A 15342-nucleotide genomic window follows, 5' to 3' on the forward strand; every position below is an offset into this window, starting at 1 on the left:
GGGGGCGAGTCGTGCGTCGACGTTCCCGCGAAGAAGAGCGAGATCAAATCTGCTCTGCTCGCCACCTACATCCCGTCGGTGCTAGCCAATCAGACGGCGGTGGCGGCGCGGCAGAAGACGGACGACGACGGCGGCGGAGTGAACGATGGCGGAAAGGATGGGGAGGAAGATGCCGTTGCTGATGCTGCGAAGGAGGAGGAGGGAGGAGGCGAGGACGTGAAGCCAAAGAAGAAGGAGAAGGAGGGGGAGGATGCAGCGGCGGCAGCGGAGGAGGATGAGGAGGGGGAGGAGCATTCGGCGTCGGAGAACGCGTCCGCGTCGGAGTCCGACAGCGGCAGGTGAGCGATGGCGCCCTCTATGGGCAAGTGCGGCAACGGGTCAGCGGGTGGCGGCGCCCCCTACACGCGAGCGTGGGGAGAGGTCGGCGGGCCACGGCGCGTTGTACGGAGGAACGCGAGCGAGCAACCGTCGTTTGGAACGTTCTCGAATTTGTCGCCACATTGTGAGATGTCGTTTACGGTCTGGGACTGCGTGGGTGCGTGCGTGCGTGCCTGTGTAAGGCGTGTGTGCGTGTGCGCATGCATCGTTTGCGTACGTAAATTCGAACGTATGAATAGAGGCGATATTAAAAATGCACGACGGTAAAACGTTGGAACGCTGAATTCGTCGCGCGCGCATGCACGCGTTCGAACGTAGAAATAGCATCGACATTAAATATGCACAGTTTGTGTGCGTGCGAGAGTCTGAAGTCATCGTACGTCCGTTGCAGCAAAAGCAAGTCCGGATCGGAGAGCGATTCTAGATCGGAATCTGGATCGGAATCCGGGTCCGGTAGCCATAGCGACAGCAGCGGACTGCCCAAGAAGCGCCGGCCGAGCAAGAGGTACGTGTCTACTAGAGATGAACCCCTCTCCCTACCTAATGTATAAGTTGACCTCCTCTCCCAATCTAATGTATAAGCTGGCCCACTCTTCCTATCTAATGTAGAAGTTGACCCCCTCACCCTATCTAATGTATAAGCTGACCCCCCAACCCCTATCTAATGTAGAAGCTGACCCACCCTCCCTATCTAATGTATAAGCTGACCCCCCAGCCCCTATCAGCCCTCGACACTTAACGGTTGTCCGATTGCCCGGGACAAGTGAAAGTCTATGTCGGACAAGTTATTCTCTTGCCTAGTTGCCCGATCGGACAACTGAAAAGTTCGAGTTGTTTAATATTCTTAACATCCTTTGACCCAGGGCGCTATCCCACCACATTCTCACTTCAAACGTTTTCAAAGGTCCCTGAAAAAAGCAGCCCGCGACACCCACTGTTACCGTTACAGATTTATTCACAGGGATGAGATTCTTGCGCGGATCCGCGGAAATCCGCGGATTTGACAGTCCCAGGGGTCGATTTTGTGAAACGTCTAAATTCGTTGAGAAAATTGGGAGGGGGGTAACAATTTAAATTATATACCATGTGTATGTGCGTGCGTGCATGGCTTGTGTGTGTGTATATGGGTCGTCCATTGGGTACCACCACGTATGCACCCGGATATCACCGATTTTCGAAACTAGATGGCGCTTGCTACCGACGAGGACATTCATGGCCGATTTAGCTCGGTGCGTTTGATTCGTCTTAGGCGGCTCGCAGAATAACGTAATAATCTAGCGTCTCTATAGAACATAGTACTTTACAGAGTGAAAAATTACGTCTTTCTAGTTTCAAGACCATGGAAAGAAGACAAAATTTGATTATCGTGCGATTTATCTGTGATTTTACGTGATTGAAGACATTTCCTTGTATTTTGTGAAAAATCAAAATGGCCGTTCCGTGAAAATTCCGAATGTAATTGTGAGAAAACATTATTTTCTACATCTATATTAGCTGTTTTTATACTCTGTGATCACATAAATATTTTCAGCTTGCTTTCCAGTTGTGGCTGTTTGCATTAAAACTGTCGTAAATTTGAATGCACCTGCAGTGGAATGTTGAAATAGAGCAACACGTACCAAATGCAAGTGGAAACATTAGAATGAGCCAGGTAAGTTAAAATCCCTCTCATAATTACAATCACCAGTCGAAATTGACGTCTTTTGCCGTGTTTCCTCTGTTTTACCTGTATACTGTCCAGTTTGATATACTAATATCAGCCAGTATGTTTGGCTGAAGAAACTGATGATTTGGCATTCACTCTCGATTGGAACCTCTGCTTACCTTGTTAAATCACAATTCTTTCGTAAATTCCAGTAAATATTGTTTATCTTTAAAACAACTGGTGTTTCTTAGTTCTTTAGCGTATGCCACACCTTAATTTTTTAAGGTGTGGCAACTATAGTGGGAAGATAAATGAAACTTTTGACTATTATGTTTCTGAATTGACGGTAGCTTAGGACACATCTTGAACTTCGCCATCTGTTTTTTCTTGAAAAATAACGTTGAACATTGCTGTATTTCTCAAAATTACATTGTCCTTGCAAAGCCTTTCAAATGACCTCAAAATCTTGAAAATCCATTGGGTACCCATTTTTGGAATCAGCCATTCTTTAAATCCATGAAACGTAGTCCAGTACTGTGTATTCCATTACCTATTGTTATAGCAATCAAAATTGTCCATGTTTTACACCAAATTGTGTGTGTTTTGCGCAACATGTGGTTCCAAAATCCCAAATTGCAATTGGAGGTTGTCATGCCAGTAAAATTGGAAAATGACCACTATTACGGTGACAGTATGCAGAAATTCACGTGTTATTAATTTTCATTCCCAATCAGCGATAATTTGACTAGTAGTTCGTTGTCGAAAATGCAACTTGCTGAGCCACGCCCAGATTTGGCATCCATTTTGTGTAGCATGTTTAATGAGTGCTTTTGAACATGAGCTTTATACTGCTCAATCAGGTAGCACAGGATATTGTCACCTGTAACAAATAGTGAATTTTTATGCTTTATATGATTGAGAACATTCCTCAAAATTTTTATGTGTGTTGCTCATACACATACTTATCAAATCGGGGTGTAACCGTAAGATTTTGGGAGGGACCCATTTTTGTTATTTGCTGTTCTTTGCACACCAGTTTGTAATTTGAATGTGTATTCTGTCGACGTGGTCATGCCCAGACGTTTTCCCTGCGATGTTCGTGGCGATTTATGAACGCGATTATGTTTGGTTCGTACATCATACTGCAAGTTGGTAATATGTTAGCACCGTTTACCTGTTCGTTACGAACGTCAGTAGTATTATTATTCTCATTAACAGGTATCAGCCGGGCTAGAGGTGCTATATTTGACATTATAGTGACAATTGTCTCGTCGGTAATTTTTGTAAATGTGCCTAGACAGAGGGTACAGATGAGTTGTGCAACAAAACTAAGCGTTCAGAGGTGAATCGTAACTTGCTGCAGCAAATTTAGCAGAATGTGCTGATTTTGTACGTGTAAGGATTGCAATCGAAATAATTGATTTAATTATTTTGCTGGAATTTAATCGCTAGTGGTCGTGCTGGGTGTCAAGTCTTGTGTGATTGTGGAGTGCTTTACTATGTGTTGTTAATACACGCTTTTCACAGAGCAATACTACACGTAAAGTTTGTCTAATTTGTCAACAGGTGTAATTGTTGAAAAAATACAATGGTAGGAGATTTGTCACAGGATCCTTGGTAATACAATGCCTTCGTCATTACATCAACTGGTGTCTATGGCTCCCATGCTATGTCATGGCTATGTATCATGCATATTAAATGGGATCATTACATCAGTAACGAGGAGGTCCTTAACAGAGCGGGTGTTGAAGACATCGAGTTGAAGCTAGTTAGAAGTCGTCTGCGTTGGCTTGGCCACATCTGTAGAATGGATAATGACAGACCAGCAAAGGAACTCCTATACAGCGAGCTAGCAAATGGATCCCGATCTGTTGGTTGTCCTAAATTGAGATATAAGGATACCTGCAAAGGTGCTCTGAGGTGTGGTAATATTCTTGATCAGTAGAGGAATGTTGTAGACAACAGACAGGAGTGGAGAGGTCTTGTGCATACAACTTGTGAATGCTTCAACATAAAGAGAGTCAAACAGTATGAAAGAATAAGTGAACGAAGACTAAAGAATTTGAACAAAAGATGATCTATGAACTTTATAGCGATAGACATTTGTACTACATTATTATTCTGTGTAATGCCCGTTTCGGGCTCTCACTAGGCGTATATATATGTCTATGGCTCATATTTTACTAGTGCTCACCATGAATACCACATTGCTTACTAGTCGTTTATGGCTTTTAAGGAAGTCCCACTTTTGTTATTTTTTTAATAGTGGTAGGTAATACAGAAAACAATACGTATACAATGCGAAACCCGAATCTTCGCTTCCCAAGCGTGCACTCTGATTTCGTATACGTCGAGATGTATCTCATCGCAAACTATGTGAGAGTATTTGTCTACGCCCGCCATGGGTCTTTAGAGCTGAAGTTAGTTGAAGCAACAGGTGTGTGAAGGAGCAAGATGTCTTTCATACATAGCGTGCGTACGAGTCTAGATTTAACTGCTCGTGCATTTCAACGTCTATTAGATCGGCGCGGCATGCCTTCGTCGCACGTTTCGAGTTCCGAATCGAGACAACCCCTTGGGACTTTTTGTGAATCATGAGAAATCACTCTGTGAAGAGCATTTGCCCCTATTGTGGTCACCCGCCTGCCCGCACTCGGCAACGCAAGAATGGCTCCAAACCGTCGTTGACGATGACGTTATTTTCGATGAGCATTGCACCTGGAATGTCTCTCACGTTCGACGCGTAGATGGAAGGCAGTAGTTAGCGATGGCGAATACCCATTGCGGACGAGCGGATAGTCAACACGGTCCTTGCTAAGGGGATGTTGATGGAAGACGAGTTGTACTCGGTAAGGATCGTGTTCGAACGTATGGAAGCTTCTACGGCTTACCTGTCTATATTGTAGCGAGAAGGCCGTCGGTGGCGGAGTCACAGGGGGGTCGGTCTCACGTCGTTTATTTCGGCTGTTCGACGAAAGGAGTCGATCGCTGCTCGAACGATCGAACCCGTCAGATGGTTCTTGGCGATCGTCCGTCGTCCCGCGTGACGTCACGACCTCGGGACGTTAGAACGATGGCGACGGATTCTGAAGGATCCAAGCTTGAACTCGTAGATGTCCTGCACTCCCCCGATGAAGATTGAAATTCCCGTTCTCCGGACGGTTGGCGTCGAGACGCAGGGATTCGAATCCTTGGAGGCTTCAGTGGAACTGCTTTGGCTATGATTTTTAGATGGAATCTTGCAGCAGGTTTCAGCTCGTGGAACGTTCGCGAGACGAGTCCTTGCATTCCGCATGATGACGTCACACTCCAGAGGTTGTCATTGATGATGTTGTCATTGATGCTAGTGGGTGATGTTACGTTATCATTGATGATAATGAGTGACCTTACATTGTCACTGATGCTAGTGAGTGACCTTAAATTAGCGTTGGTCATCCCCAGGCATCTGTCGAATGTGGGACCGCTCCGGCCTCTGGTCTTTGGATGCCGAAGGTTTTTTGCACTCGGTTTACAGAAGGTTTTTCACTCATCCGTAGGCAGATCCATGCGCAGGATGAGCGAGATTATTGCCACTCAGTTGGCGTGAGGCTGAGATTTTTTTCAGCGACTGGGCGCACTGGGTCGCGGCCTTCATTTTTTGGTGGGGGGGAGTGGGCCACCAATATATAAGCTTTTCTTTGTATTGTATAGCTGTTCTACGGCATTGTTTTTTAATTAAATTCTATTTTTTTATCAAGGCATGATTTTCAGTGGCGGGGGCAGCCTGGGGGGGGGGCACAGAAATGATTTTCTGGGGGGTCCACTGTGCGCCCCGCCAGCCTAGATTGCACTTGCGCGTCACGTTCCATCTCTTGGCCGATCGGCAAGGGCCCGTCATTACAATTTGCTGCTGAATTTTCGTTTTGGAGAATCGCTGAAGGTCTGCTGCTGGCAGCTGTATCTGCTGCTGTAAGGTGACAGTGTGAAGCGTCACAGACTCGTTCTTTGGATCTGGCGAGACATGTCTTCAGACGTTGCTGGAGCTTTTCCAAGAATTGTACAGAGGATCTAAGAGAGGACGGGTTTCGCGACGATTCGGTGTTTTCACGTAGTAAACATTCTTTATTTGTCAACTAGGGAGGTCTTCTGAGGGCGATGTCGTTTACCCCTTTGAGATTTTAGTGCGATTCCTGAGAATTATATTTACTCTTTACATCTTTTCTTAATCTTACTGGATTTTACTCTTCTGACGGGTTCCGGTTCTTTGGAAAGAGATGTTGTAGTTTCAATGACATTTTTTAAGAATGTCCTTTCGGAGTGCGTTTGTAGTAAAGCGAAAGTGCCGTTGACGGTGTTCTGATGAAACGAAACAGTTTGAGATTCTTGTTTTTGGTCTGAAACGATGTGCGCTGTCTTGCATTGCCGGCACATTGGGGTTCGTCATGTCTTGTATATATATGTTAACCTCGAGTGATTATTTTTTTACATCGAGTGGTCTTTCAGTTGAGTTGAGTCTTGACTTAAGTCTATAACAAACCCAGCAGTCCACTTGAGTTTTGAAAATCTTTATTTGTACTACATAACCGTGCCCCAGTAAATATCCAGGAATAATAGGCTAATCCTGCTCAACGGTTACCAGTTTCTTGATTAGGACGAACAGGCGGCTATTTCCAAAAACTGTGTAGGTTTAATAGTTGTTTGAATGGTATGGTCCCAATCATGGTTGGGAAATTTTTGACGACTTAATTAATTTAAGTTATAAAAATGCATCCATGTTTACGTGAAATTGCATCGTCGAGAATGGCAGATATGAACCTATGGTTGGAAGAATATTTAATGGGTTTATGTAGCCCCGCTTGAACATCTTACGTGGTAACTAAATCCACACGCTATACGTTTTAATTACAATTTGATGACTGATGTGGCATAATAGGATAAATTTTAACTTTTGTGTGTTTAATATTATCGATTATTATTGCATTCAGGCTTGGATTGCTTACCTGTTTTGCTATTTTGGTAGTTTTTTTTTCTGTTTTTTTTTTGTTTTTTTTTTTTTTTTTTTTTGTTTTTTTTTTTTTTTTTTTTTTTTTTTTTTTTTTTTTTTTTTTTTTTTTTTTTTTTTTTTTTTTTTTTTTTTTTTTTTTTTCTGTTTTTTTTTTTGTTTTTTTTTTTTTTTTTTTTTTTTTTTTTTTTTTTGTTTTTTTTTTGTTTTTTTTTTTTTTTTTTTTTTTTTTTTTTTTTTTTTTTTTTTTTTTTTTTTTTTTTTTTTTTTTTTTTTTTTTTTTTTTTTTTTTTTTTTTTTTTTTTTTTTTTTTTTTTTTTTTTTTTTTCTTTTTTTTTTTTTTTTTTTTTTTTTTTTTTTTTTTTTTTTTTTTTTTTTATTACGAAACTTGTGTTATTCATTACTAAACTCTCACCTCGCCTCCCTCTCTCCGTCTCTCTCTTTCTTTCTCTTTACTATGTCCCTCAGTCTCTTTTCTCTCTTTTCTCTTTCTCTCTCTCCCTGTCTCTCTCTCTTTTTTCTGTCCTCACTGCTCTCCGCTCCTCTCTCTCTTTTCTTTTTTCTTTCTTGCCTCTTCCTTTTTTCTCAGCAGTCCTCTCTTTTCTGTCCTCTCCTCCACTCTCCCTCTTTTTCCTTCTTTCTTTTTTTCTTCTTTCTCTCATCATCCTCTTTCAGCGCCTCTCATATCTCTCAACATCTCTTTTCTCTCATCTCTCTCTCAGCACAGCACACACCACACACACACACACACACACACACACACACACAGCAGCGACACAGCACACACACACACACCACACACACACACACGCACACACTACACACACACCACACAGCTTACACAACACACACAGTTACACCACACACCGGCCACTGCACTCAACACAACACCACACACACGACCGACACGATGCACGCAACACACCCACACAACTACACACAGCACACACACACACACATCGACACACGCATGCACGCACACACACAACACACAGCAGCACACACACACTCACAGCAACACATGCAGCGACACACACCACACACACAGTCACACACACACACGCCTATGCAGGCACTCACAGCACACACCACGCACGCACACACGCACACACGGTCTTCTCCACATCTTCTTTCTCTTCTCTCTTGCTCGACATCGTCGCTTCACGTACAACATCCTCAATAGCAATCTCGCAGCAGAATCTTTCATATCTCTCTATCTGGTATGCGACAGTGTTGCATCTCTGGGATTCAAGACATTTCAGCGCACAACTCTCGGCTCTTCGCAACGGCGCGAGCGCGGACAAGGACGCGTGCGGGCCGGGCCGCGGGGCGCGGGCCCGGCAGGTCCCGCCGGGAGTCGCGGTCGGGTCAGGGGTGACGGTCGAGTTTGTCTCGCGAAGAAGAGCGATGTATCAAATCTGCTTCTGCTCGCCACTTACATCCCGTCGCGTGGCTCGCCAATCAGACTGCGCGGTGCGGCGCCGGAGAAGACGGGACGACGGGCCGCGGGCTGGGAGTGAACGATTTTGGCGGCAAGAGGGATTGGGGAGGCTGAAGAGTGCCGGGCGCTTGCATGGGCTGGCCGGAGAGAGCGGAGGAGGGAGGAGGCCGGGACGGAAAGCCAAAGCAAGAAGGAGAAGGTAAGGGAGGAGTGCAAGCGGCCAGGGTGCCATGCGGGAAGGAATCGGCGCGCACGGATAGCGCTGCCGAGCGGCAGCCGGCGGCGGAGGACGGGGAGGAGGAGGGGGCAGTGAGCATATCAGGCTGTTCCGCAGAACGCATTGTCCGACTCGAACCCCCCGCCACAGTGTGTCGGGATGTCCAGCGTCGGGAGTCCGACAGCGGGCAGTGTTGAAGCGGTGGACCCTCTATGGGCCAAGTGCCGGGTGACGGAGCCGTCAAGCGGCGGCGGCCGCCCCTACCACGGTGGCTGAGGGAGGGGTCTGCGGGCCACGTTGTTGTAGGGATAAGGGAACGCGGCGATAGCGAGACAACCGTCGTTTGGAACTTCTCCGAATTTGGTCGCCACATTGTGAGATTGTTCCGGTTTACGGTCTGGGACTGCGTGGGTGCTGGTGCAGTGATATACGGGCGATGTAGTGCGGTGGTGTGCAGTTTGCATCGTTTGCGTACGTAAATTCGAAACCGTGATGAATAGAGAGGCAGATATTAAAATGCACGCCGACTTAAAACGTTGTGGACGCTTTTGAATTCGTCGGCGCGCGCGATGGCACGCGTTTCGAACGCGTTTAGAATTAGCATCGACATTAAATATGGCGCAGTTTTGTGTGCAGGTGCGAGAGTCTGAAGTCATCGTAGTGTCGATTTACAGAAAAGCAAGTGCCGGATCGCGCGGAGGGAGCGATTCTTGATCGGAATCTGGATCGGAATCCGGACGTCGCGGTTTGCATGCGACGAGCACCGACTGCCCAAGAAGCGCCGCGTCGCAAGAGGGTAGCGTGATCTCGTTAAGAGATGAATTTTTTTTCTCTTCCCGCTACCTAATGTATAAGTTGCCCCTCTCCCAATCTAATGTATAGCTGGCCCACTCTGTCCGTACTCTAATGTATAAGTCGCCCCCTCACCTATCTAATGGTATAGCGTGCCCCCCAAACCCTATCTAGATGTAGAAGCTGACCCACCCTCCCTATCTAATGTACTAAGCTGACCCCGCCAGCCCTATCATGCGCCCATGCGACACTTAACGGGTTTTGGTTTTCCGATTGCCCGGACAAGGTGAATAGTCATATTTTCGGACAAGTTTATTCTCTATGCTAGTTGGCACACCAGCTCGGATCGGACTTGGAAAAGTTTCTAGTTGTTTAATTTCTTAACATCCTTTGACCGTCCAGGCTGGCTAATCGCCACACATTCTCATTCAAACGTTTTTTCAAAGAGTGCCCTGAAAAGCAGCGCCGCCGACACCATAGTTACCGATTTTACAGATTTATTCACAGGGATGCAGATTCTTTGCCGCGGATCGCGGAAGAATTCCGCCGGATTTGACGATGTCCCAGGGGTCGAATTTTGTGAAAGCGTCCGTAGAATATCGTTTAGAGAAAATTGTGGGAAGGGGGGCGTAAACACAATTTAATTATATTACCATCAACAGCACCTGACTGTAGAGACTGTAGACTTGTGAGTTGTAGGACAGTGGCTGACAGCGCAAAGCTATACAGTGTTATCTGTGTTTTTTGACGATACCGCAGAAAGATATTTCCTGGGTTCACAGGCTGCAGTAGAGGGCAACACATTTGAAGGTAGCTGATCAAGTAACGGCCCATGCCTGAGTGGGACCTGGGGGGACCGGTGTTTACAATGTTGTGGTGCATGTGTGTGGCATGCTATGCCACTGATTGTTATTCGCATTTGTGTTTATTCATTCAAATCCTACTGGGTCGCACAGCAATTGGCAGCTTATGTGTCTGTGATTATTAGTAAACAAATTGCAAGCGACGGGTACGGTGGAAACAGAAAAAACTCCAAATCATATTACTGTCTTAGACATTTAATAAAAAAATACTTGACGTATTTTTCACGCCCCGGCATGAATTTCACTATATATAGTTGTTTTTTGATACCTTTGACAACTTGAAAGGTGATTCAAGAGTTCCTAACTATTTGCTTCAGACATAGCTTAGAATGCCACAATTATGCCCCATTCTTTTAAAATAAATTTATATTGTGCTTCCGGTCGCGTCTAGCGCGGGGCATGCCGGCGTGGCACCTCGGATCCCCCTAGCATGGCGATGACCTACGGTCCTCGCATTGCTCGCTCCTCTGTTTGCTAATTAAAATTTCAGCTGAAAATTAAATTATCCAATCTCATCCCTGTATTCAGAGCGGCAATGCATGGCGGCATTGATTTATGTACTGGGGTGGGGGGGTACGATTGTTTATAAGTCGGTTGGGGCATATTCATTACTGAATATGTAGGGGGTGGGTATCGCTGGGATGAGAGGACAACAGCAAAACTCTTTCCTGTGATTGAGGAAAAAGCTGCAATCGGTAATGACACACAATGAGCGTGCCAGCATGCAAACATAAATGTGTGAATTTCATTACGATTTTACATGTACTGTATTTACTCGTGTATAAGTATAATTCATGTATATTATAAGTCGCACCCAATATTTTGCATTGAAAGGTTGGTACAAACATTGGTACATTAACAAGATTTCTTAGCCTGTCGCACCTCCTGATTTTTTTTATTGAAGTTATACACAAGTAATTACGGTATATATACTGTAAGTGTAATACACACGCACACACGCATGCAAACGTGCGCAGGCACATGCCTAGGTATGTGCGAGCCTATATGCATGCAGGGAATACTGGCAAAAATATCAGGAGTGTATAATATATATATATATATCTACATCTATCTATATATATGTTATATATTTATTTATTTATATAATATAGATCTCTATATTATACACTCCTGATAATATGATATGCACTGAACCAAAAGAGGACATTAACGGCTCATAGATTGCACAAGTAAATTTTGGACAAGTAAAAATTGCTTCTTGTTGCTCTGGACAAGAACAGAATGAAGACAGGACAACCAGATCTGAAAATAAGCGTCGAGGCCTGCCTATCTAATGTATAAGCTGACCCCCCCTATCTAATGTATAAGTTGGCCCACCCTCCCTATCTAATGTATAAGTTGACCCACTCTCCCTATCTAATGTATAAGCTCACCCACCCTACCTACCTAATGTATAAGTTGACCCCCTCTCCCTATCTATTGTATAAGCTGACCCACCCCCCCTATCTAATGTATAAGTTGACCCCCTCTCCTTATCTAATGTATAAGTTGACCCCCTCTCCTTATCTAATGTATAAGTTGACCCCCTCTCCCTATCTAATGTATAAGCTGACCCACCCTCCCTATCTAATGTATAAGCTGACCCACCCTCCCTATCTAATGTATAAGCTGACCCCCTCTCCCTATCTAATGTATAAGCTTACCCACCCTCCTTATCTAATGTCCCCATCCCTTTCCTCTTCCTCTTCCTCTTCCTCTTCCTCTTCCTCTTCCTCTTCCTCTTCCTCTTCCTCCTCCCCCTTCTCTCCCTCCATTGCACCTCCCCCTTTTGCATCCCTCTTTATCTACTGTACAGTTGTGTAGTAATTATGAAATGCCTTCCTTTTCCTTGCCCTCCTCTTCTTCCCCTTCCTTCTCTTTCTGTTCCCTCCTCCCCCTCCTGCTCCCTCTCTATGTACTAGCTAGGCACCATACTCCTATGTGACTGTGACTGTGTGACTATGTGACTATGTGACTATGTGACTGTGTGGATCCATCTTGTTCACTCTTGTCTAATACAGGATGATGTGATAGTTATGTCTGTTTGTTGCTCATTAGTATGCTGTACAAGATGTTGTTGTCTGATGAGTTGCCAGAGAGTTGCGTGCATACCTGTCATTCAGGTACATACAGGGGGTGGGGGAGCGCGTCACGTCGTGTCCTAACACGCAACAAGGATAAATTCCCTGGTCGTCCATCTTGAATGAAAAGTACTGATGGAATTTGTGAATTTTAGTTTGTATTTCCACTAAGGGGTGGCAGCACCGGAGTGACGTAATCTATTTTTAGATGCGCATCGATAACGTGCAGCGTTTGTTTGTGCTTTTGCCACACGATGGCAGCACTGTCCCGCCGCGGTGTATTTATAGGACGGGAGAATGTTGTTGTAAGCTGGCTTATTGATCGGTGTGCTTATGCTGTTGCTGGGTTCTTAAAGCCGCACTATGCGCATCCAAACGCTAATTTCTCCAGTACTAGACTAGCAAATACTTTGTGTCATGCATAATAACACTACCTTATGACAAAATAAACTAGTTCCTCCCATTTCCCTGCGCGTTGTCTTATAAAAGGCATTTGAAAATACCTCCAATGTTATTCAAATTCTCCGATGTTGTTGTCGACACTTTCGCGTTGCCCTGCCAAGCAACCGTGCAGCGGTGCTGCGGTACAGCGGTACGGGTGTAGGCTAGCAAAGATAAAAACATGTGACGTCACCTAACCGATTCTTGGCGAAATTGTTTGCCAAACAATTTAGCGTTGGCGCCAGATTACCAGATTTCGCACCTCTTTCTTGTGGGTTTTAAGCAAACGCGCAGTGAAATTGGAGGAACTAGAGTTTATTTTTCCATAAGGTAGTGTAATTATGCATGACACGAAGTATTTGCTAGTCTAGTACTGGAGAAATTAGCGTTTGGATGCGCATAATACGGCTTTAATACATGACGCACCCACCTATCTTAAGCGCTAGACCGTAAATAATTAATTATACTGTTTGTACCCATGATGGATAAATTCAATTATTATTGAATAGCAGCATATTTTGATAGAAAAGGTCAAAAGTCAGTGTAGGTGAATGTCGAGTTACAGATGAATATATCGACACTGGGAACAATTCTATATGTATGGTTGCATTGTATTTATTTTAATTACAGGTATTTACATGCAGTGTACATGTTCAGGCACACACACATGCACACACACATTTATCTTTGCTTAGATGATTTCTAGTGAAATAATATAGTTGCTGCTGCTGGTACTGATGTTGAGGATGATGGCGATGTCAATGGTGATGATGATGGTAATGCTGCTGCTACTGCTGCTGGTGGTGGTGGTACTGCTACTACTACTGCTGCTGCTGCTGCTGCTGCTACTGCTGCTGGTGGTGGTGGTACTGCTACTACTACTACTGCTGCTGCTACTCCTACTGCTGCTGCTGTTTCTGTTCTTGTTGTTGCTGCTACTGATGATGATGATGATGGTGATGACCGTGATGATGGTGATGGTGATGATGATGATGGTGATGGTAATGACCGTGATGATGGTGATGAAAGTGATGATGGTGATGACCGTGATGACTGTGATGATGGTGATGACCGTGATGATGACGATGGTTGACCCCGCTCCCCCCGCAGGTCGACGGTGGACGACGACACGCTGGACGATGAGTCGACGCGGATGGCGGACGACAGTCCCGACGACGACGCCTCGCGGCAGCCCGACAGCCACGACGACGACGAGGAGGATGAGGAGGAGGAGGATGAGGAGGAGGAGGAAGACGGGTCGGATGCTGAGCGGACGAAGAAGCCAGCGCGGAGGGCGCAGCGACGAAGCAGCGACATCAAACACGTACGTCGTCTCCGCCGCCATTTTTTTTTATCAAGCATGAATTTTCAGTGGGGGCACCTGGGGGGGGGGCACAGAAAATTTGTGGGCACGTGCCCCCCCAGCCTGATTGCACTGGGTCACTCCGTCTCTTGGCCGTCGAGCAAAGGCGATATAATTTGTGCTGAATTTTTTTCGAGAATCGCTGCTGTTAAGGTGCATGTGAAGGCCACAGACTCGTTCTTTGGATCCTGCAGACAGTTTAGACGTTGCTGGCTTTCCAAATTTACAGAGCGATCTAAGAGAGGACGGGTTTTCGCACGATTGGTGTTTTCACGTGTAAACATCTTTATTTGTCACTAGGAGGTCTTCTGAGTGGCCGATGTCGTTACCCTTTTGGATTTTGGTGCGATTCCTTGAAGAATTATTACTCCTTACTCTTTTCTTACTCTTACTGATTTTACTTTTTACTGGTTCGGTTTCTTTGGGAAGAGATGTTGTAGTTCAATGCATTTTAAAATTCCGTTGGAGTCTGTAGTAAAGGACAGTGCGAGGTGTTCTGTGAAACGAAACATTTGAGATTCTTGTGGTCTGAACGAGTGCTGTCTGCATTGCCCCCATTGGTTCGTCTTCTTGTATATATACAACCTCAAGTGATTTTTTTTTTTTACATCGAATGGTCTTCAGTTGAGTTAGTCTTGACTAAGTCTATAAAAACCCAGCCAGTCCTGAGTTTGAAAATTTTATTTGTACTACATAACCTACAGTAAAATCCAGAAAAATAGCTAATCCTGCTCAAAGGTTACCAGTTCTTTATATGAGAACAGGCCGCTATTTCCAAAAACTTGTGGTTTAAAGTTTTGAATGGTATTGGCCAATCATGGTTGGAGAATTTATACGACTTAATTAATTAATTATAAAAATTCATCATGTTCACGTGAAATTCCGTGAATGCAGATATGAAGCTATGTGAGGAAATATTTTTGGGTTTATATGTAGCACCGTGAACATCTTAGGGTTAATAAATCCACACATACGTTTTAATTACAATTGATGCTAGGGCATAATAGTAATTTTAAGGTTTTCTGTGTTATATTATCATTATTATTGCATCGGTTGTTATTCATTACTAAACTCTCACCTCGCTCCCTCTCTCCGTCTCTCTCTTTCTTTCTCTTTACTATGTCCCTCAGTCTTCTCTCT

General features: G+C 44.7%; 1 protein-coding gene across 1 annotated transcript in view; it reads left to right on the plus strand.

Moving 5' to 3' along the window:
• Nucleotides 1–258: 258 nt before the first annotated feature.
• The window catches only part of LOC106815212 (chromodomain-helicase-DNA-binding protein 2-like), a 54172-nt gene continuing 39088 nt past the window's right edge, over nt 259–15342 (plus strand). The window contains 3 exon segments of the mRNA XM_014819640.1: nt 259–338; nt 770–883; nt 13950–14163. Coding sequence (XP_014675126.1) covers nt 13993–14163 — 171 coding nt within the window. The 5' untranslated portion in view covers nt 259–338; nt 770–883; nt 13950–13992.

Source organism: Priapulus caudatus, unplaced genomic scaffold (assembly GCF_000485595.1).
Source record: "Priapulus caudatus unplaced genomic scaffold, Priapulus_caudatus-5.0.1 Scaffold1065, whole genome shotgun sequence".
Lineage (NCBI taxonomy): Eukaryota > Metazoa > Priapulida > Priapulimorpha > Priapulimorphida > Priapulidae > Priapulus > Priapulus caudatus.